Below are 24,064 nucleotides of genomic sequence, written 5' to 3'. Positions count from 1 at the left end.
CACATGAGATAAACAGGAGATGTCGGGTGGAGGCAGCGCACTGTACACATGAGATAAACAGGAGACGTCGGATGGAGGCAGCGCACTGTACATATGAGATAAATATGAGATAAACAGTAGAGACGTGGGGTGGAGGCAACGCACTATAAACGAGGAGACGTCGGGTGGAGCCAGTGCACTATACACATGATATAAACAGGAGACGTCGGGTGGAGGCAGTGCACTGTACACGTGAGATAAACAGGAGATGTCGGGTGGAGGCAGTGCACTGTACATGATATAAAGTGGAGTGGTTTACCTGATGCTTTTCGTACTAGCAATAGTTTGGGATTTAATGACTAATCGTGGGCATTTAATGACTAATCTGTTTACCTTGTGTCTAACAACTTCTCTTTACAGTCAAGGTTCGTATGTGGATGTTGTTATTGTGATGATTTGCTATCATTATTCTGTTAAAAATCATTTACTCTATTATTGCTATTTTTATGTATGCTTTATGACTAGAACTGTTCATCTTTGATGATGTGTATTGTTATACGTGTTGTCCGTCGCTTTGGACAAAAGTGTCTGCCAAGAACCAGAAGCATTAACATATAATGAGGCCTGAGCTTTCTGGTTCAATTTTAACTGCCCGTGCAATATACAAGATATTCAAATGAAGCAAGCTGAGAAAATTCCACACTTGTCATTTAATGTTTGTAATTGAGTTCTTGAAACAAAGCAAAAAAAAAAAAAAAAAAAAACTTTTCTGTCCATGAGATTGAAAATATTCCCGTGCCCTTGCCTGCCTCCCTCCACACGTTTGAATTGTCCAGAACACCAGGCCACTGCCGAGGCCAGGCCAAAACATGCTATGGCAGAGAGGGAGGCAGGACAACGCTCCTATTTCTCCAGGCAAGTGGGAGCAATCAGCATGTGTTGATTCTAATCAACAGCAGTGTTATGTGCCGCTGTTGCCCAATTACAAAGGAAACCACAAGAGAAGAGAGGAGACAGAGAGAGGAGGGAAAAATCAAACAAAATCAGAAGCACCTCTAAAATGCACATATAAAAATAGAGCATTTGCCTTTAGATAAAGCCAAAAGAAGGTCAAGAAGCAAACAATTTCCAGTTTTGCGTTGCAAAGATACTATAAGGTCACTTACAAAATCTCAACTTTTTAAACACTGCCTGTTATGTGGCACTCTGATACAAAGCCAACGGAGCCTCACACCTGTAGCAGGTGCTTGAAATGTCAAAATTAACATTATTATGAAAATCAAATACACAGTCCAAAAGTGCTGCAATGATACATTATTTACAACATCTGATCGGATTCCATCACCATCTGATGGAAATGTTTTTAGACCATAAAAGAGAAGGTAGAATTCTTCAACACTGGTGCACAATTGTTAATTGTGAATTGTTTGTCTGTTTTTTGTTGTTGTCATTGTTGTTAAAAAGTGTAGTTTTTAATCATTTTCAATGTACAATACATCAATACTGATTGAATGACTTCAATTGGAAGAGATTATTCACTATTGCTACACTTTAAAAAAAAAAAAAAAAACGACTGGTAAACGTACAACAGCACCTTTACCAAGAAAGTCAACCTTTTGCACATTGTGTGTGGCAAGAAAATGGATGGACAGCTGGCAAATAAATATGTTCAACCACGGAGGTCTGCTGGACCCTCACAGTCTTCGCTCACATACTACTGAAGCACAAGCGTCAAGCGAGAGGTGGAGAGCTACACAAAACAGCTCTTTGGTAGAGTCCAGTCTGTACAGGTCTATAGCTCCCCACAGCATTACCATACTGTGCTTAGGAGGAAGTATGTCAGCATTCTGAGAAATCTGCCCGAAGCCACCCTCCTCCACCATTAAAGTCCTCCTGCAACAGCGGTCATGACATCACTAGAAACAAGGGACCCTCGGAATAGAGATGGTCTCAGCAAACCACGTAAGGTGCAAAGCCATCCTTTTCAGTTCACCCAAAGTGATGACTGCTCTGTAGTAACCACAACAAGAGTGGTGGTATTATAAAACAATATCAAAGAAAAAAACCTAATAAATAAAACTACTCATTTGGCCCCCACCCAAATTCTTCACCAATAACCATTGTGCATTGTCCTTTGTTGACCAAAAAAGTAACTGAACAAGAACGGGCATGACTTGTAGCACAGAAAAATAGCACAGGCCACTCCAAACACAGCCATATGATTTGACTGAAATAAAATGAAAACTATGATTTAATAAATTAGTATACACAAATCTTCCTGTTTTTAAGCTGTTCAAAGAAACATTCTTTGAGATTGGTATCGGGCGTCCAATGTAGCGTAGCTGTTGTCCTCTTCATCTCTCTGCTGTGAGGTCCTCCAGGGGTCATCTGTTCTCAGGTCTCCCCAGCTGGAAGAGCCACCGGGGCGGCAGGAGTTGTGGAAAGTTGCAGCGTTGCAGTGGACACAAGGGGATGTGGGTCATGCACCAGGTAGAGAGATGGACAGTTTGGAGGGAATAGTGCACTGGAGACCTCGCTCACAACGCATACACAAGTTCAACTGGTCTCTTTCCTCTCCTCTCTCTCTTTATCACTCTCTCACTCACACACACACACACACACACACACACACACACACACACACACACACACACACGCGCGCGCACCTCCAGCTGATTCTGTTGAGTCACTTCCTTAGGCTGTTACTCCTGTGGGGAGCTACTGTGGGTGGTGGTGCTGGATTTGCCAGATTTCCGTTCATAATTCACTAGTCTCTGTCCAACAAGGTACCTGCAGAGGAGAAGAGTAAGAAATTAAGGACCACTTACTGATATCGTACCACAGTCAGGTCCAGTTAAACTATTCATTCATACATTAAGGACCACTTATTGATATCGTACCAGTTATGTCCAGTTAAACTATTCATTCAATTCTGATTTCGACAAGAAGTATTCCACTAATTTCTCCAAGTTGACTTTAATCAATGACATTCAATTTATTCAATGACAACGTGCATCAATTATTTAACATGGCATATTTTTTCTTAGTGAAGAAAAGGAGAAAATGGACTAAGCGTAATGTAAAAACATGTGAACTTAAAACAGGTGAGTATCCAAAAGTTGCACCTTTTGGGTGCATGAAACCTATCTGGATGTCTGATTCTGCTTCACTCGTCACAAAACATACCAATCCAACATTTTTGATCATACATGCACCCAACATAGTCTCCAATACGACACTAGTGTAATTTGACGGACACTGCTGATGCAGCATGATTGTGATCAGGAGATGTAGCAGAATCAGACATCCAGATAGGTTTCATGCACCCAAACTATCCCACACCATTTTTCCACTGGCCATCTAGAGAGGATATTTGTTGGATTCCATTACAGTGCATCATTGCATTCCTTAGTGCACCTGCTACTGTCAGTGGGAGGAAGGACCACCTTGATCTCTACACTCTGCATCAAATGAAATAGAAATGAGGCCAGTTATGATTAATTGTTATAAATGATCATGATGTAAAATGAAGTACCGTGTTTGTTTTTATTTCTGATGTTTTTCTTTCAGTTATGATGTTTGTCATTATTGGAAAATTACATTTTGTCCATATTTAGTGTGAAAAATAAACATGGAAGATTTGCATAAGACAAGTCAAATTGGTGTTTTTTTAAAAGAAGGGATTGTGGAGAATAAAGAAAACAATATAAAGAAAAATCTTCGTACATTCCCACAAGGTGTTAGGGTGCTCTGAAAATGAGATCCAAAATGATTTTTGCTTATGTTTTGTTTTGTTTTGCTTTTGTTTATTGCTTTTTTTGAGTGTTTTTACTCATCTCAATAAGGGGAAAAAATCAACAGTCTAAGTCTTCTGAAGGCTACATACTATTCCTATTTATGTACCAGCATGCAAGCTCAGCATGAGCATCCTACATGGTTTAGTTCTTGAGCTATGGGCTTGTGAACTTTAACAAAAAAAGAGACCGAACAAACACCCCCCTCCCCCCGTAAAACTGGCTGTAGCTTGGAAAGTATTTATCTTACATAAAAGTAATTTTACAGTGTGTCTCCTGGGTAACATATGTACACCTGAATATTTCAGAATCAGACTTTTTTGAGACCTAAGTGCGTGGACCCTGATTGAATTGACATGGAATTACCTATACAGGGCTTAAAGCAATAGAAATGTCTGTGCCTGAAGTTATCATATATACACTGTAGTCTCATTGCCTATTTTCAAATCTTAAGCATACCAGCTCATGCCTGAACACTTTAAGCCCTGCCTACAGTATATGATATATAGACTAAGTCTGTCTATGTTACTGTCAACAATAAGTCTGCATAGGTGTTAAACACATGGACACAATTGATGCTGTGATTCAGTCATTAGTTATGAAAAAAGTTGAAGGTGGATACATTTCCATCCATCTCTGTGCCATTGAACAGTTTGCTCCTACAGCCTAGCGTGTGTGGCTGGCTCTAGGAAACCTAGCGTGTGTGACCAGCTCCAGGAGGACTACTCACTTGTCGTTCTTGATGTGTTCGTAAAGGCGCTTGAACTGGCGGATCTGGAAGGACAGGATTCCCATGATCATGACCACCATCAGCAGGAAGGGATAGATGCGTCGCTGGACCAGGTTCTCCATCTCCCGCTTCACCCCTGACCACAGCCAGAGAAGCCATGTTACTAGCAGTCCACCACTGGGCACGTCTGCCTCTCCAGCAGAGGGTCAACGCACAACACAGAATTTTGGAGAAATAACACTATCGTGGGACAGCGGCACCATGGATCACAATATTCACTGATTTATTCTGACTTTAATTGTATCTTGGTAGGTAGACTTGTCTACTCTGATGAAATTCCTTGTCCACAAGATGGCACAAGATATCGTTCTCTTGCATCACAGAGGAGATGTAGTGGGCTGAGCTGGCCACAGAAACTCCTAGTCTCCCGTGCATGAGATGGAATATATGGCAGAATTAATCAGCACTGCCTCACTGAATCCAAGGACAATAGTGACTGGATCATTAAATGTTAAGAACTGCAATATTATTGTACCATGGGCCAGTACAGCGACAATTTCAAACCCTACTGCTGGCACTGAGCAGGGCCCCTGGACACGGCGCTTGAACGTACCGATGAGAGGCACGATGCCTGTGGCGATGATGTAGGGCACGCAGAGCGACACCAGCAGCACGGCGATGACGGGGGCCGCCAGCTTACGGATGATGAAGTGCAGGTCAATGTTGCGAATCCCGTTGGCATACACCTAGGAGATGAGAACATCAAAGGCTTCATTGAGTCATTCAACATGCATATTCCCCGACAGACCAGGGCTTAAAGTGAAAAAAAAAAAGCAAGAAGAATAATCACGTTATATTCGATTCTGACTAAACACAGTCGTCACAGGGATAACCACCAAGTCTCTAGTTGTTTTTTAAAGGCAGTCGTCGGAATCCACTTCATTGTAGGCTAAATACTGTAGACTATGGTTATCTGCTGCTCTGCAGGTTGCAGATTTAAAGGTGTTATACACTCGACACATTGGTCACGAAACGGGAGTACTGTAATTATTTATACTTGCTTTATACTTCAGCTCTACCAACTGTAGCCTTTTTTGTGCCTCTGCCTTTGATAACACTAGATGAACTAGTAGCCAGCCAACTTCATAGAAATGTCTTTGTTTTCATTTTCTAACGCTACATAATTTCACAACACCATCAATGATTATCAGGTGAGTGACAGAAGCACTGTATGCTCGGCTCTTCCTACAATGGTGTGCAGCCAAATCCCGCACTACTCTGCCTTTTGATTGGCTAAACACGTTTGTTAGTTTGAAAGCGAGAGCTGGCATTGGTAGTTGAACTCGGAGCTCTATCTCAAACAACGAAAATGATGACCCTCATCTAAAATGATTTCCCGACTTTTTCTTCTGAGGAAATGTTCCTCACGGCCACGACACGCCGGAGATCCAGCACAGTGCCGGGATACTTTAAGCCCTGCACTCACACTGGCTGGTTATTCAAACAAACTGTGAGCACACACACAGACCCAAGTCAGAGAAAGTAAGCCGCACATGTCATTCACACAGCCCACCCACCTGCTCGATCACAGTCTTCAGCCACCACTGCGGGCCCATCAGGGTGATGGCGGCAATGATTTTGGCATGCAGGACGCCTAAGGCCCAGTCCTACAGGGAACAAATACAAAAAAATACACAAGTGACGTAATCTCCAACCCACTCCAACATTAACAGAGGACTGCTCTCACATACTGTAGCCAAGATGGTAGCTACACAAATACACCTTGGGCCCTAATTTGAATGAATACTAAAGTGCGAAGTCTAAGGCAGCGTTCACACTGACTCACGTTGTTCATCTCCAAAACACGAGTCCTCCAAAGTAGTGAGTGTTAAAAACATGAGAGGTAGAAATGAATTGCGTACATGTTGTTGCTTTGATACAACATATTTAGCTAAATAGCTGACTTAGCTAAGGCAAGCAGCTAAGCAACGACCCATTGTTGAAAATAAAGGGGACCTCAAAAGTTGAACTATTTGAAACGGTGGCGTGTCGTATCGTTCCATAGGGAAAAACGAGTCCACTCAATGCTCCCACATACTAAACTATAGCTACACTGTACTTCATGCATGCACACTTTGCTTGTTGGCAGACTTTGTACTTTGCTCGCTGTGAGAAACTGAACTTTATCGTTCTCACTACCTCATCCGCGTTGCCCTGCAAGCGCAGACACGAGAGAAAGAGACTCATTTGTTTGCACACACACGCACACAGTTCCCCACTGCGTCCCTCTTTGAATGTAAAATGTTTTGTTTGTGATGTTAAGTGTTGTTGCATGTTCGGTGGGCTTTGGGTTATACAAGAGATGTAATGGGGTTTTATTGTTGGTGTCGGGTGTTTGTCGCCGGTTTGGCATTCGCTCACGCTGTAAACCAATTGTTTGGTGTCGCGGCGATTCCGCCATTCATTCATTCACTCATTACAATGTCATTACCAACTTCATTCTTGTCAATAACAATTACATAGTGTGGTACCCACTAGCTTGTCGTCCATTTGCCATGTCATATCGTCTGTATAGTGCCCTTAATCTGGTTAACGCACACATCTACTCACAACACTTCCTGACGCTCCGACCTCTGTCACTGTCCCATTATGAAGTGCGCTCCACCGACAGGTTATTTTAAACATTCTGCAGGGGTAGGGAGCAGGGCATTATGCTACAGGGGTGTTTAGGATATTCTTTTGGTTGTTTTGTTTCTTTATGCCTTGTGGTTAGGTACATATTTATAACAGACATATGTTTTGTTCATTATATACTTTTCTGTTGTTTTCTATATCATTGTTATGTTGATTTATGTTATGTATTAGTGAGCCCTATTCTGAGTACTTCCCTAGCTCAATGGTATGCCTCAATTATCCCCATTTGACAGTAATAGCTGGGGCTATTTAATGGGGTAGCTCAGTTCCCAAAGGGTGCGTAGTAGGTGAAGGACTCTCCTGTTGTGAGGCAGAGTAAGTTATGTGTTATGCTGATACTTTGGACTATGCATTGTTTGTGCTATCTTTGTTTGTTTTTGGTAGGGAAAAGTATTTTGTTTATTAGTGTTGCTATTTTTGAATATGGTGAAAAATAAATAATTGAAATTAACAGATGCTACATCCAACCTCTCCTGCAAGTGCCGTTTTCTCCATCTCCACCTAAAACTCACAATCCAACACGTGGGTTGACCGCCCGGTCGCTCACACTCGCCATTTAAATGGGGCCCCTTGTGCCCTTTGAGCATGAGGTGGGGGCTCTTACCTGCCAGGGGTAGAAGAGGGGGGTCTGGTCCAGGGGCACTCTGAGGGGGGCCACGATGACCAGCTCAAACAGCAGCCCCAGCAGCAGGGGGATCACCCCGGCCAGCAGCACCGCCACTATCAGCGTCTTCAGGATCTGAGGTGGAACCAAATTAAGTGAACACAAAACAATTATACGAAACACAACACATGCTCAGTACAAAACACAGCTACGCACGAGTCTGTTTGCCCAGAGATCAGTTTGGAAGTACAGCATATATTAAGTATATTAATATATTAATATTCTTAGTATATTAAAAATACTTAGCTAAGCAATTAGCCAAACAGTTATTCCTGCCCTTACGACATTCAGCTATTTATTATTCTCCTCTTTCTAGAAGTGTTATATGTATTTACCAGATATATAACACCACAAGAAATATAAAAAAAACAACAGTCCAGAGCACATCCTGAGGGCTACAGGGTTTTAAAGATTTCTCAAAGAAATACACGCAAATTCCCTCAACTCAAGTAGGATCAGCAGACAGGAATCCATTATTGGTATAGGTTGCCATGGGACAGTGCAAACTGCTGGTATTTAGCATAGCACATGTAGTAGAGAGTAGATGAGTGAAGATGATGGGGTGGGGGGAGGAGGGGAGAGCTGTGCTTTGCGGTTGTGGCTGTACCATGAGCGTCCACTCCTGGGCCTTGAGCAGGATGACGTGTCGGCCCTGTGGCATCCAGGCCAGCAGCACGGTGATAGCACGGATGGACAGCCAGCACACGTACAGGCCGCACGCCGCCGTGTACAGCTCGTGGATCTTGGCACTGCCCGTCCAGAAAGACATCAGCCAGCGGCCCGCGCACACTGCAGGGACGGAGAGAGACTAATCATGATGTGGTCCTGACACAGACCCCCAAATATGGGGCAAGACATGACCACAGCCAGCAACCAGTACATGCTGCAGGGCTGGCCAGGAGAGAGAATAGTCATGATGTAGTCCTGACACAGACCCCCAAATATGGGGCAAGACATGACCACATCATTACAGTAGGTCAAATCATGAGAAGTTCCATAGAATACTAAAGAGGCCCACACATACTGCAGGTAGTGTTAATTTTGTCACCTATTTTTAATTTAGTCTTAGTCTTGTGACAAAATGTCCTTTTTAGTCTTTGTCATATTTAGTCATTCAAATATCATTTTTGTTAGTCAAGTTTTAGTCAACTAAAAGTCTCATCATTTTAGTCTAGTTTTAGTCCACTACTGTCAAGTTTTAGTCCACCACCATCATGATCTTCGTAGACCAGTGTTTCACAAAGTGTGGTCTGGGGACCACTGGTGGTCCGCAAGATATCCCAAGTGGTCCATGAGCAGACGTGGTAAAATATCATATAGATGAGTTGTTTGCAATATTGAACCAACTTGTATGTAAATTCAAACAGTTCTACAACACTGTATATGTCAGATATGCCAGTTTAAATCATATGAATCCTCTGACACAATTAAGCAAAGTGCAAAGACAATAAGCAAGGTGGTTCAGTGAGTATTGTGTAGGCTAATATACTGCTAGGTCTACTTAAAAAAGTTTGAGAAACACTGTCTTAGACCCAATTCATACAAGTATGAATGTTTTACTCCGCCACGCTAGATGGCGATATGCGCCCAAACGCAACACAAACTCTCCATCTTAGCTAACTTGCTAGCGAACTTTCCATATTAGCTTACTTGCTAGCAAACTTTGCATCATCAGTGTAACTAGTTAAATAGTTGACATTACTTGCTGAAAATTTTCGTATGGACATTCTGGAGGATGTTAATTTGTATATGTATGAGAGAAGCTTCAACTTCTGGGTATGTAGCATTGTGGCATAAAGCCTAGGTAGTTAGCTTGCTAACTCGGCAGAAATCTCCGGTGTTCTTGTTCCATGTAGTTTCGTGCTGCAGCCACAGGGTTGCAGCAACAGCACGTAGACTAGCCTACAGGAAAGCTGCTGCGCATGAACCATGAACTCATTCGGAATATTTTGAAAACGTAACAGCTATTCTGTCTTCTCATTTTGTAGACAAATATAAAGAGAGATTCTATCTTAGTTTTTATTTCATGCAAAACATTTTAGTCTCGTCTTTTTTCGTCAACAATAATGCATCTTAAGATAGTCTTAGTCAGTGTTTCAGGACATTAGTGCAGTCTCGTCATCGTATCGTCTTAGTCATGGAAAAAAAGGTTATTGACGAACATTTTTCCTCTCATCTCGTCTGACGAAATTAACACTAACTGCAGGGAAGGAGAACGCCGAGTCATGATTACATGCACCATGTGGTGTCCTGATACAGACCCCCAAATATGGGGCAAAACATGACCACAGCATTACAGTAGGTCAAAACATGACATGTCATTTCATATACTACATTGAAAAATCAAATGGGCTCATTTGGAACATATGTGGATCCTATCTTACATATTTAGAGACAATTTTCAAGGTGTCCTTTGTTGTAATAGAGGGGCCTTGGTTAAAGCAAAGCAGCATGTGCAGCATAGGCTACAGTGCTTCCTTTATAACTGACCTGGCAGAGTGAGGCAGACGAGGCTGGCCAAGAGCAGGGTGACGCACATGAACACGATCAGCAGGACAATCTGGAGAAAACAACACACAAACAGGTCATGGCCAAAATCTCCCAGGTCAAACATCACCTGAAGCCACAGAATGCCTCCGCCCTGCAATTAGCAGAGCACTGATTGGTCTGGGTTGTTGCCGCCTTACCCTGAAAGGGAATTTCATTGGCCGGTGGTACGGCTGGAAGCCGACGGGTCCGCCCTGCTGCAGGATGGCCTGGTGGGCGGCGTGCAGGCCCTCGCCCACCACAGGGATGGCGTTGTTGTTGTTGCGTGCCTGCTGGTTGTTGTTGGCGTTGTTGTCATTCTCCTCCTGGTCTCCCAATAGGTAGGAGTGCAGGTCTCTGAGCGTGGGAGGAGAGAGAGAGAGAGAGAGGGAGGCGGAGAGTAAGGGGCACGTGGAGTTCGATTACCGAAGGAATCATCAGGTACGAGCAGCATCGGGACATGGTGGAATGTCCACCCCCCCATCCTCAAAGTCTTTGCTGTACATTTTTCATACTGATGGCTTTGGTGCTTTTTACAAGTCTTACTACATGTTCCTTGTGTTGCCTCAGGTGGATGCAACTGCTCAGCGATATTACCTTTGTTTGATTTTGTGAAATACTTCTTACCTGAAATACTCACAAATTATCTCAAAGAAACAAGCGGCATTATTAATTGATTTCTTGTCAACTCATACATGATTAATTAAACCCAATGAAATAAAACAATTAAAAATGCTGATCTATTGTTAACTTGACATACCATCCAAACACCGCACATATACAGCTACACGTACTAACATATACTGACACAAAAATATAACCAACTGCATCACTAAGTTCTGTCCAATAGGACGCAAAGTTCTGTCCAACTTCTGCAACACCCTAGCGAGTGATTTGTTTTTGAAGTGATGCCCAGATGGGTGTTTGGCGGGTACGTACAGCAGGTATCCTGCGGTGACGGTCCAGGCACGGACCAGGCCTTTAAGCCACTGGCGGGTGTGTCCTTGCTCCAACAGCGCGGGCAGCACCACCTGCAGCAGCAGCAGCTCCAGTGACAGCTCACTCACCGGGGCGTCACTGAGAGAGAGAGAGAGACAAACACACAAACGATAGATTTAGAAAGATTCACAAACAAATATTTAGCAGCTTTTCTAAAACCTAGCATCGCTGGCAGAGGCTAGACTACACAACAACACTGACCTAGGGTCATGTGACCATTTTTATGAGACATGACTGACCATGTGCCACGTACTTAAGGTAAGTAAGGATGAGAAAAGCTCAGATAAACTGTTCACCACTTGACAGGGACACTAAACAGAATCCCACTGAAAAGACTCTGAGTGTGTAATGTGATGAAGTTCCCAAGTGAGCGAGCTCCCGAGTGCCTGTGAGACTGCATCAGTATGACAGGCTCCTCACGGGATCGCCCCGGGGGAATGGCGCCATCGCCTGCAACACCTGCCAGAAGCTGATGCAACCCAGCAGCCATCGCTCTGACTGCTCGCCACACGTCTACACCCAGGGCCGACCGCCGCCAGGCACAGGAGCACGAGCGGACCCAACACACACAACCACACACGCAACCACAAACACAACCCCCCACCCACAAACACACTAAACAAACAAACACACACACAAACAAACTCAACAGGATTTGGAGTCGTTCCAGCAGAAAGAATTCCAAAAAAGCACGCACCTGTACAGCATCACATTGTAGGGGAGAAAAGAGGGAAACAGGTGCTTGATGATTCGAATGGGAAGCCACAGCATCAGGAGGACTATAGACCCAAACACCACCTGTGAGAGGACACACACATCACACACACATCACACCGACGCTTGGTGTTCACACCTCCACACACGCTAGCTGATGACACTAGACTGAGAAGGAGCAGGCTGGGGGGTCATGAACCCACTCACCACAGATAAAATGAACCTGCGCAGGTGTCTGTAGATTGGCAAGTGGATCATCTCTTGTACTGGGTTGAAATCAGGGTCATTTAAGTTTCGGAGGAACCACAAGACACCAGGCCTGAGCACCTGTATATTGAAAAGGAAAGCAATAGGAAAACAATAGCATCAATGTCATGTGGTAAACTCTGTGGGTGTTGTAATTGTGGATAACGGGACCAGCCCAAAGTGAACAGCAGTCCTATCACCTCGCGCAGTAAGAGAATGAATGAGGCAAAGTAGAAGACGTAGACCATCCCAACGAGCCAGTGGAGGAACATGGTCGTGCCAGGGGCAGACTCAAAACTCAGCTCTCGGTCCTTCAGGGACGCATCAAACATTTCCTGTCACACACACACACACACAGCAAGCTTTAGAAGGTTGGCCCCCATTCAAAATACTGGACATTTACCTTGGTCATTTCATTACATCAGAGCACCCCCTTCGGGGAGACCCATCTGTGCACTTCAACACACCAGGGAGCAGATATCCAGCCACCAGCCACAGATAAGGGGGAAGACGCCAATCTCCACCACCACCAGCAAAGACACCTACGTTTGGATTAAAAAAAAAAAAAAAAAAAAAAAAACCACACACATATGATGCATCAGGTGATGACAATGCTTTGAATTCATTGGCTTCTGATCTGTCACTTGTGTAGTGCGAGGTGGTTTGAGTTTACCTTCACAACGATATAGCACACCCCTAATAAGCGTCGTGATCTCTGGAATCTCACTAATGCCGCTAATCCCTGAGATCATGCATAAGGAACGGAACAAGCACACGGAACAACTCGGCACACTGGAGTTCTAATCACACTCCAAAAGCCCAGGAAACAAGAACTTACAGGCAGAAATGGGACCAAGACCATCACACATTTGGACATTTAAAGGCACTTTACAACCAGTGGACTTGTAGACTAATAAAACAGTACTATTATGTAATCATTGGAAACTGAACTCATAGCCCTTGGTATGTTGATACCTGAATTTTCCAGTCAGGCTTAAGGAATAGATTGTGTTCACTGGTTGGTGTCTTTGTTAGGCTGTGAATGCTGGCCGTTAAAACCCATTATGTGTGAGTGAGAGAGTTTGGTTTTGATTTCCACTGTCCCCACTGTCTCAGCTGCAATGCCTGTACACATAGTCCCAGTTAGACACCGTGGAAGGATACGTGACACACAATCAGTGTAACAGCGAGTAGAACATAGCCCACAATGGTAGTGATGAGTCCCTCGAAATGGGATGCTTTCACCTGCAAAAGAAACACAAACAAAAATGTAGACTTACAAAATGACAAAAGCTTCAACACAATAAACAGCCTAAGTTGATCCTCCCTTGTGTAACAAAATGTACCACTGGTGGGGGCACGTGGTATAATTACATGTGATTGCACAAGATGGTGGCGTTCACATGAGCTTGAGTCAAGTTTGTAACAAGTTTGTAAGCTACCTGAGCATTGTAAAAGCTGTTCTACACTTAGTGGTGAAAAAAAACATACAAAAGAATCTTATTCAAAAGTCTCAAAAATGCTAATCATGTCATGTCTTGCTAATCATGTCTGTTCATTGACCAATACAGCTTCAATAACAAGTCAGGTAACTGTACTTGGAGATTGTTTTCTCAGTCAACACACATAATATGTAAACATTTCAATTAAAATCTTTCCCACATTTGGTTAAAGTATATAGTTGTAATGTACAACAACAACAACAACAACAACAACAGTAATATTACAAGGTCACTTACATATTCTTCAAAGCCAAGCCCCACCACTGAAAAATGCCCAATATGATATGGACAAAAAGCTGAAAAGACAAAAACAAATGCTCAATAATATGGTCATAAATCTGAACATATGTATGCCAGATGCTTAGATGAGAAAGGGACAAACACTTCAGATCAAATCAGATCAAATTCTAGATCTAGATAGACTTACCAAACACCAAGATGAAAAGTGTATTGAGTGAGACCACCCAGAAGACATGCTCCTAAGAAAATAAAACAGAGGCAACAATTAGGTAGGAATCAGAAATACCACTTCCTCTGGCATGCTTCATCATCCTGCAAATTAAAATACTTCTTTCCATACATACCAAAAAAACTAAAGAGCCATCCAATCCCAGCATCTGTTTGACAAGAAAAGTCATGTGATAAATGTATGATGTTAAAATAAATACACAAACAAAAAACAAATAACCAGAAATGAAACAGGAGCAAAAGGTCTGATTGCTGATTACACACATAACAATCACATTTCCTTTAACTGAGCTATTGAAATCTCAGCTCCATTCTATATGGCTTAATGGCCGCCACCGTCGACTTCAAGGCACCTAACCGTAACCCCAACACTAACACCGCCAAGGTAGCGTTGCCTTGCAGTGGACGGTGGGGGCCCAAAAGACCATAAAACATTCTATATGTGTGAGTGGTAGTGAGTAGTTGTAGAGGCTGAGGAGGCGTGTGCGCCTGCAGTGTGTTCTCACCCTCTCCCAGGTGAGCTCTTCCGCAGCTCGGTCCCACTCCAGAGCATTCCAGTTCATGTCATCTACAACCAAAACACACAGATCAGCCACACCCAAACACACATCACGCTACTATGGCAGCAGAACGACACACTGGTCTAGGCACTCATGACGCCTTTCACATACTGTACAACAACTGTACAGCAAAAATGTATTTGTAGAAAATAAGTATGTGCTGAAACATATATACATCATTATTATTCAGACAAGAATCACACACAAATGAAACCATGGCCTTGGCTTCAGTTGGACTAATAGAACCCACAACAAGGGGAGGGGGGAGGTCCAGGCAAAACGTATAGATGGGTGCTGTGGGGCGGTGGTTGCATAGTGGCTAAGGAGATAGGCTAGCATGCAGTAGTCAGTTGTGGGTTCAACTTCTGGTTGCTACCATTGTTCCCTTGGGCAAGACACTTCACCTCAAGTTGCTTTCAGGAGAATAGCCCTTGTCACAATTGACGTAAGCAAGTCACTTTGGATAAAAGCATCCGCCAAATGAGTAAATACATAAAAGTAAATGTATAGAAGATTACCCTTAACCCTTGTGCAGTTTTGGTGTGTTCTGTCATAGGTGTTTGTGTAAATAGTGCTGTCATAGGTGTTTGTGTAAACAGTGCTGGAGTGCAGCCATAGGTGTTTGTGTAAACAGTGCTGGAGTGCTGTCATACAGTAGGTGTTTGTGTAAACAGTGCTGGAGTCCCTCACCCTGTGCAGCGTTGTTGGCGTCGGCGCCGTCCTCTGCCCCTGCTCCTCCTCCTCGTTGTCCAGCTCCAGCTCCTCTGGCTCGGCCTGCGCCTCAAGGGCCTCACCCAGCGGCGCGTTCTCCTCCGGAGCCGGGGCAGGACCCGCGGCCGCCTGCTGCTCGCCCACACCCGCCTCGTTACCGGCCGCAGGAGCCTGGAGAAACAGCGAGGCACGGAGGGATAAAGAGAGGAGGGGTCAGTTCAGTTCAATGCCATATTAGCATCTATCGCTATACCATGACAACATTAGAAGTTACAGATTAAAAAAATAAATGTAAAACATAAGAGGGTAAACAAAAATGAGGAAACTAAACTCAACACAACACAGGTGGAACAGTAAAGCTAGACTCATAAGAAACAGAAAGTGAGACACAAGTAAAACACAGAGGGGACAGAGGAGAGAGCAGAAAATTGCACTTGTAGGCTTGAATATCAGTGTAGCGTCTCCAGAGAGTGTCGCTGGAATGGCAGGCAGTAGACTATACTAATTGGAAATAAGGAGTGGAGGAAAGTAAAGGAACAGGGGCACTGTGCTGCTAATGGGTCCCTACAGAGTCTCTAGCGGCCTTCCAGGAACATTCTCTATTGATTCCAGCTCACAGCTCTGCTAGGAAGTGCTGTACAGTCTGACTGTGTGGTAAAACACGCAGCAATACAATGCCATGACTGGGCTCTGCAGCTGGCATACTGGATACACAATACCATATCTCCATCTCATCTCCCTGTCATTTGTGTCTTTAATATTTCTATATAAATACTGCCACATACAGACACATCTGATCATAATAACAGCGCTAACTGTCAACTTTGGTGGTCCTTAGCAAATTAACTGCTTAATGAACCTTATACAGCTTTCAAAGTTAATGGCCAATGGCTTGCTCAGTTAGACCAAACATTTATTTTAGGATGACGATGTGGTTGTTGTTGTTGTTATTGTGTGTGTGTGTGTGTGTGTGTGTGTGTGGGGGGGGCTCATACCTCGTTGGGCCGTACGGCTATGTTGGCAGCCTGCTGCTGATTGTGCTCCAGCCACAGCGGGGCGCCGCCGTGCACGATCTGTTCCCGGAGCCACACCAGACTGATGAATGCGCAGAGCGTGCACGTCACCACAAAGCAGCCCTGCAGACAGTCCGCCAGCAGGTTCTCTCTGTGGAGAAAGAGAGAGACATACAGAGGGAGAGAGAGAGAGACATACAGAGAGGGAGAGAGACAGACAGAGAGAGACAGAGAGACATACAGAGAACGAGACAGACAGAGAGAGTTCAAGATGTGTGTCTGAATTCATCAGACTTCCAACAAGCTATCAGTGTAAGTGTCATAAAGACAGAAAAAGACATAAGTCCAGTGATTCAGTTTAGTCATGTTCTGCAGTGCACTTACGTGGACAGCATATCCAGTGGCAGCGTCAGCAGTGAACTTACAGAGCCTGTAAACAGACATTTATAGATGCGACCTACAGGAAGAGACAAAAGGCAGTCACCCAGAGAAAGACGTGGTTAGGCAAAGGTTTGGACATTCTAAATGACGCAAATGTCATCAGCAGACTACTTACATGCTGTTAAAGGGACAACACCAAGCCAGGCAAAAGCCACCAACGTGTAGTGGAACCAGTAGCGGATGGCTGTGCCTATACTGGTGACCAGACCAGCAAAGATATCCTGCACTGGCAGTCGGGAGGGCATGTCTGGAGAGTAGACTGGGAAAAGGGGGAGGGCAGTTGCAATAACTCTCATTCACATAAAGCCCTATACTGCTGACAGCATTATAACATGACACACATGGCTTCTCTTAGGGTTGGATTCATTCCCTCTTGATTCTACCAAGATATGGAGGAGCCATTGAACTCTAACAAATTGTCATATTTTAAACAATAAAAAGAACAATACCGGTATTCTGTTTGATTCTACCAAGATATGAAAAAGCCATTTCATTATAACAAAGTCATATTTGAACAATAAAAATAACAATAAAACAAAAAGATAAGAAAATAGATTAATAATCTTTCAAGAAAGTTGGAGTTACAAAATAAACAATGAAATGACTTTCAAAATGGCAATGGATCAAAATGTGACACACTTGGCTGAAGCTTTAGTGGGTGCTAATGCTGTGATCCCAAAGTTTCTGCTCCAAGTAGAGTGGTCAGCATGAATGCTTATCTAGGCCCACGTTCTCCTCAATCATTTCAAAAGAACAAGCTGCTGAGACCAAGTTTTAGCAAAGGTGTTTTTAAAAAAGATATATAATAATAGACATGCCATGGGATACATATTAAATACAATCAAATATGCTACGCACACACACGCAACCTTGAACAGTTTTCAAAACGTATCTGTATGTTGCCATGCTTGTGTACAAGTATAATTCTACAATAAAATTATACACCAATTTCTGTGATGAATGGGACCTTTGGATTTATTATTGGCATTACTGCATCCCTTACAAGCTCTACAATCATGATAGAGACAGCATCTTTCAAGTCATTTTGTAATTGCATTTCAAAATATTTCCACATGGGATTTAGAGAGTTAGTCTGGGAGTTTATTTTAATGAGTAAGGAGTCCTTATGACTACCTCTTAGTTCTCCCAGACTTAAGTACTTTTAGCTTTAAGGGGCTTTGTGAATTACTCTTTATGAAAATAAATTAGGAGTGCCGAAACTGACAAGACCATCATCAACAAGGCTTTCTCCTTGTTAGGAGCTACTTGGCAAGGAGATTACAATCTGGCTCCGTACAATCGGAACTCCAGGAGGGTCAGTCTTGTGTCATGGAAATGTGTCAACAAGGCCCGGGCCAATACCAGAACATAGTCCAACATTGTTACACATCGCATTACAGTTCTAAGCCACACAGAGTGTGGTGCTTTTCCAGCAGTATTGGCATAGACAACTTGACGATCTTTAGAAGTTATAGAATAAGACCAAAAGCAAGGGACACTTACTTGGTGTGAAGGCAAACCTGTGTTTGCATAATTCACAGTACTCCTTTCTGCTGTGTTTTAGCCATTGAACAAGGCTGATGGGAAAGAGCAGAAAGGGATGGTTTAACAACATATTTTAAAACAGTTCCTGTTACATCAACAACTATCTGGGTTCTACTTGCAACCAGCACTTTATGGTTCTTATATCATGATGATATAGCAAGTTCTTACCATTCTTGATGGATGAACTTAATGCTCCCGGTGCAGACACAGGGGTGATAAAGGGGCTTATCCGGGGTCCCCTCTGACCGACATACCCTGCATATATCGGCTGACAAATCATAAAAGGCGAAGTCAGACTTTAACTAGTCACTACAACACTGTGCCAGTAAAGCCAGACTGGGACAGGAAAGCACTCAGGCTTTTCAATGGCACACCATTCAGAGCCAGTGATTTCTGGATAGGGGAACACAAACTCAGACAAGCAACGGGCTTGTTCAGACTGTCGGTCATTTGAGATTAAACTGGAGCTGAAACGCTGTTATAAACTTACCATGACTTACATGTTTAATCGGACAACCATGATTCATTGTTTACACATAAATATCAACGTGCCTAACATCACGTTACTAAAAAGGCATCTTGCATCACTTGTGACACTGCTCCATTGATTAACATTAACGTTAGTTCACAAATTTGAGCAAATGTAAGCAATACAGTGTAGAACTGATAAACGCTTCTGTATCAGTATGTTTGGTCAATTATGCAACAATAATTAATTAGCTCGATGTGCTGACATCGTCAGCAGAGCTAGTTAATGTTACACAGCCAACAACTTATTAACTAACTAGCTTGAGACATTCTCTGGTTTGGCTAAATAAATGTCAGTTAGCTGGCCGGTAGCTAACGTTACAACCAAACTATCCTAACATTAATTAGCAAGATGAACGTCTACTGGCGATTGTGGAGATTCATCGTCTTACAATTTCCAGCAAATGAGGATGACAGAAAGCCTTCAATGAGCTGTTGTCAGTTTGGGTAGATTTGTTATGTTAGATCACATAATAGGCATGCTAGTTAGCACGCTATCGAAGCACACTTGCAGTGATAGTCAGAGTTCGCTAGCTAGCAAGATGTCCAACAGCCTTCAGCCAGTATTACCCACCACATACACACACTTCTAGCGTTGCATTAAAGGACTTTTGAACAGTGTAAAACATAAAAAAACATAACAATATGAAGTGGAAAAAATATTTCTGCTTGATGTGTTATTCAAGTGGTTAGGGTTTATTCGGGTAAATTACCTTCTTCGGCAGTGTCCATCTTGAATGGTGACGCACTGTCCTTCCAGTCAACACATAGCGTGTTAGCTAAGCTAACTAGCTAACGACGTCTGACACAGATCAAGAAAATAATGCAATCGGAAAGAAAAGAAAATATCTATACATTTCGGAGTAGGTGTTTCAGCGCAACACCTGGTACGTTTCAGTATGCTTTAACTCATTTCAGTTTTTTGTGAATATGAATCAAATGGACGAATTACAATCACTATAGTTTGTGAACTAATGTAACGGCTAGGCTTTCAGTGTTGAATGCTGTGTGTTTGGCAAGAGCCGTGCACTTGCATTTGCGTCAGATGTTCGCGCAAGCGCATGAAGTCACGCTAAGTGGTTCCAAGACAAAAACAAAAGATAAGTCGGGTCATAATTTCTAGAATATTATGCAATGTCACAACCTTACCGTATCCATGTTTTGCAAAGCTGTACCTTAAACAATGAGCGATTATCATTTAAATATATTATGGCTTTAAGAATATGGACCAAAATGAAAGGTCTAGGCCCATCATCGCCTTGCAAAATCCTTTATCAGTAGAAATATATTAATACGTGTATTGTTTTTTACACATTTATTAGACTTTACAAACAATTTTGAATTCACACAACTAGCAGAATACATTCCGCCAAGAAATAGAAAGCCCAGGTCAGTTTACTTTTCAGTTGCCTGGTTTATCTGTGCTTGGGATTGAAATGTCTTTGCATTATACACCCACACAGAGTCTATCCCCTCGCCGACTGAGTCATCAGGAACCCATGAGGGGAAAGGGAAGCGGCAGGCAACCACCCTGGCAGAGTTTTGCAGTTCCTTCCCCAACTTGTCTTCAAGCTGCTCCATCTGTGACAAATGACAGAGATAATGTCATTTATAAGACATTATAAACAAAATGGGTAGGTTAGAGCAAGTACATAATTGATTGATGACCCAGAGGCCAAATTATGCTTACCATCTGTGGAACTCCAAAAACCACAACATTGGAATACTGAGCAAAACTAACCTGGTAAAGAAGATACACTATCAGTATTATTGTAGATACTATCTTTCCTCGTGTATTTTCAGTTCACTTATTTGCTTCTGTTGAAATATAATCTTGATTAATCTGTTTACCTTCCATAGATCTGATATGTAGAATGAGGTAGAGTGATGAACCCCTTCCCTCCATGCTTTGTAACGTGAATACCAAACCAGCCATGGGTTGAGCTCAAATCCTACAGCTCTAAAGCCCTTTTTGGCAGCTGCAATCACCTACAAACAACAAATTAGGTCTGCATTAGTCAGTGCTGCATCACATTTGTGAGTAAGAACCTAATTAAACGTGAGCAAATAGGAATCCGAGGAATATACTGCCTTTCGTTAACATGGTTACAACAAGAAACACCGCTAGTATCATGTACTTACTATTCTTCCATCTCCACTCCCGATGTCCACAAGTGAGCCTGATCTGTATCGAAGCACCTTCAGCACATTTTCAACCTGAACCGAAGTTGCCGGAACATATGGGAGGCATATTTTTCTTAGGGCTGGGGCAACAAATGGTCCTGCCACAGCATAGAGGGCAACCAGTGACCCTCCAACAACACAAGTCGCGATTATACCCAAGCGCTTCCCAATGCTGTTGCCTTTTACTGCACCGTTTATTGTTTCTTCCACCGCACTCTCATGAGCGTTGTAATTAGACATAACGTTGACTTAATGGTAAACTTATCATACCTTGTCCTATCCTCCGTCCTGCCCGAATGTTCAACACATGCTATATAAAATCGGAGGTTAGCGCCACTAAGATATGATAAGAAAATGACAACTAATAGCCATGTCGCAGTGGATTTTTGCCTTACGCGCTGGTGTTTTAATGGTGTGGATTTTATTCCAAATGGGCAGTGAGCCCCATTTAAAATAACATCTAAATGGCTAGATATTACACAGAGGACAAATTCATTCAGTAGCACCAGAGCCCGTCTACGGACATTCTCTGGTAACACACCGACGTTGTGGCTGACGCACCGATTTTGTCCGTCAGAAAAAATCCCCCGACTCTGTAGCCATGATTATTTTCGTTCCGCGAAACAGAACCTGAAGTAGGCTATGCTGGCAGATTGACCTAAGAGTTTATTAATTAATGCCGTATTACGGGCTAATCAACACACACTAATAACAGTGTAATTCTACATATGGGCAATTGAACGATTCTGTCTGTCTATCTATATCTATCTATCTATCTAGCTACTGTATACCTACCTAACGTATTTGGACACCAAGGGCCTCATGTACAAAGACTTGCGTGGATTTCATACTAAAACATTGCGTACGCGCAAACCTAAAAAGTAGCGTACGCACAAAAAAATCCTGATGTATGAAACTGTGCGTACGCAGCATTCCACGCAGCTTTTCTTTGTACATCCCAATTAACGTGAAATTAAGCGTACATGCACGAGCATTAGGCCTACACTCCTCCCTCAATCACACTCATTTTAATATGCTCACTAGAAGGACATTCGAGAGCGCAGACCTCTGCGAAGACAAAATGGCCTATCCCGCAATATTAATAACAATGAAAACTCATCTGTGAATCCATTCATACTCAAACCTGTTGCAATTTGCAAAGTTTAATAATTGAAATCATCAAATGAATAAAAAAGTTTATTTCCAGCGAATGCGAGGTAGAAGTGCTTATCTGACGAAATGGCAAGAATCTTATGTCTTTATCATCTGTAATTAATTAATAACAAAACAAAAAGAGTAGTGGCAGAGCGTGGCAGTGGCTAGGCTGAGACCGTGGCAGAATTATTGGTCAGTCTGCAAGTCGGTGACAGGGTTCGCATAACTGGGTTTGCATTTGGACCATGACAACATAACTGCATTTATTAAAAAATCATTAAATAAATCGTGTCCAAGTACCACGCATCGTGCACCCGAATGGAATGAACTCAGTTGATCCAGGCCACCTCGCCACAACATTACGATTTCTGGATCATATCCCTATATTTGCACACAAGCGTGACAATAATGCAAATGCTTACTCAAGGAAAGTCAAAGTAGCCATGCAGTCAATCAGGGAAATATCTTATATTCGCACTTATTAGGCAGCCTTTCTATTCACATGCATGATCCTGGCCCATATGTATTTCTTTTAAAATGAAAACTATCGGAGATATGAAGGGGAAACACTCGGCAAATGTTAAGGCATGGGCAAATGCGTGAAGCCGACCCCATTTTTCACAGGTTTTGTGGAAAGCTCTTCAGAATCTGAAATGTTTGATAACCAGTCATCAACAATCGCGTAACCAAATATCGGGGCTGTGTAGGCTGTTTCACATTCCCTTTTAATTCTTATCCTCTTATAAGTCTACAGTTGTCATCATAGATAGGTTGTTGCATAACTTAGTAGAATTTGTGCATGTTGCATGTCCAAATTTAGAAACATAGGCCTATTTTCGAAGTGTTATCATTTTTAATAACCCACGTTTCACAATATACTGTGCAAATAAAGGCCTAGACTCGCGATCATATAATGTTGTTGCGCTGCATTGCCTCTAAGTGTCGCCAACTGACGATACATATTAGAAATTTGCGTACGCCCAGACATGAAGTTTGCGTGGAGGACCGCACATTCTCACGTTCAAGTCAGTCTTTGTACATCCGGACGTGAGCGTGAGAAATGGCGTACGCAGCATTTTTGTGCGTACGCAAGCTTTGTACATGAGGCCCCAGGCCATTACACTTACAGGAACTTAAATGACATCCCATTCCAAGTTTGTAGGCATAGGACAACAGCTTCCACTCCTATCACTCCAACTTCAACTGGGAAGGCTTTCCACACGATATTGGACTGTGTCTGGGATGTTTTGCTCATTCATCCAGAAGAGGATTTGTGAGATCAGACACTGATGTTGGATGAGAAGGCCTCACAATCTCTTAGTTTATCCCAAAGTTGTTTGGGATGAACTCTTCAGTTCATCCCAAACAACTCTTCAGAATGATCCACTATTTCACAATTGTTTGTGAATACAGGCTGCGTGACGAGGTGCTTAATTTGATACATCTGTGGCAATGGTTCTGAATGAACACAGAAATTGGTTTGGAGCCTATGTAAACTTACATGTGCATCCATGACTGAAGAAAGTAGCTACAAGTCCCAAAATCTCCACAAGGGGGCACAACGCCCCCATAGCTTGGCAGATTGGCCTTAAACTGATAGTGTATTACCAG

At 42.8% G+C, this 24,064-nt stretch overlaps 2 protein-coding genes across 2 annotated transcripts; both read right to left on the bottom strand.

The window, feature by feature from the left end:
- Positions 1 to 670: 670 nt before the first annotated feature.
- On the bottom strand, positions 671 to 20,284 carry marchf6 (membrane-associated ring finger (C3HC4) 6). Its single transcript, XM_048257017.1, is given in 27 exon segments — positions 671 to 2,769; positions 4,504 to 4,639; positions 5,117 to 5,249; positions 6,081 to 6,170; positions 7,802 to 7,936; positions 8,469 to 8,650; positions 10,352 to 10,421; positions 10,549 to 10,744; positions 11,327 to 11,464; positions 12,084 to 12,184; positions 12,308 to 12,427; positions 12,547 to 12,681; positions 12,814 to 12,888; positions 13,020 to 13,088; positions 13,511 to 13,591; positions 14,086 to 14,144; positions 14,276 to 14,327; positions 14,433 to 14,465; positions 14,823 to 14,884; positions 15,567 to 15,608; positions 15,611 to 15,758; positions 16,583 to 16,751; positions 16,985 to 17,057; positions 17,157 to 17,300; positions 18,545 to 18,618; positions 18,755 to 18,854; positions 19,828 to 20,284. Coding segments are annotated over 27 exon segments (2,724 nt in total). The 5' UTR covers positions 19,847 to 20,284; the 3' UTR covers positions 671 to 2,681.
- Positions 20,285 to 20,414: 130 nt separating this feature from the next.
- Positions 20,415 to 21,889, bottom strand: atpsckmt (fATP synthase c subunit lysine N-methyltransferase). Its single transcript, XM_048257043.1, has 4 exons — positions 21,257 to 21,889; positions 20,966 to 21,103; positions 20,805 to 20,855; positions 20,415 to 20,695 (listed from the first exon to the last, which is right to left on the bottom strand). Exons 1-4 carry the CDS (start codon positions 21,536 to 21,538, stop codon positions 20,510 to 20,512), a joined length of 657 nt encoding a protein of 218 aa, XP_048113000.1. The 5' UTR covers positions 21,539 to 21,889; the 3' UTR covers positions 20,415 to 20,509.
- Positions 21,890 to 24,064: the final 2,175 nt, after the last annotated feature.

This window comes from Alosa alosa, chromosome 1, assembly GCF_017589495.1.
Source record: "Alosa alosa isolate M-15738 ecotype Scorff River chromosome 1, AALO_Geno_1.1, whole genome shotgun sequence".
NCBI classification, from domain to species: Eukaryota; Metazoa; Chordata; class Actinopteri; order Clupeiformes; family Clupeidae; genus Alosa; species Alosa alosa.
This window is presented reverse-complemented; position numbering and strand designations above follow the sequence as displayed.

Excerpts from the sequence above, each read along its gene's own strand:
- atpsckmt (XM_048257043.1), bottom strand. The coding sequence starts at position 21,538 with ATGTCTAATTACAACGCTCATGAGAGTGCGGTGGAAGAAACAATAAAC. Across the intron at positions 21,104-21,256 it reads GGAGTGGAGATGGAAGAATA|GTGATTGCAGCTGCCAAAAA; the intron begins GTAAGTACATGA and ends TGTTGTTTGTAG. Across the intron at positions 20,696-20,804 it reads TTTTTGGAGTTCCACAGATG|ATGGAGCAGCTTGAAGACAA; the intron begins GTAAGCATAATT and ends CATTTGTCACAG.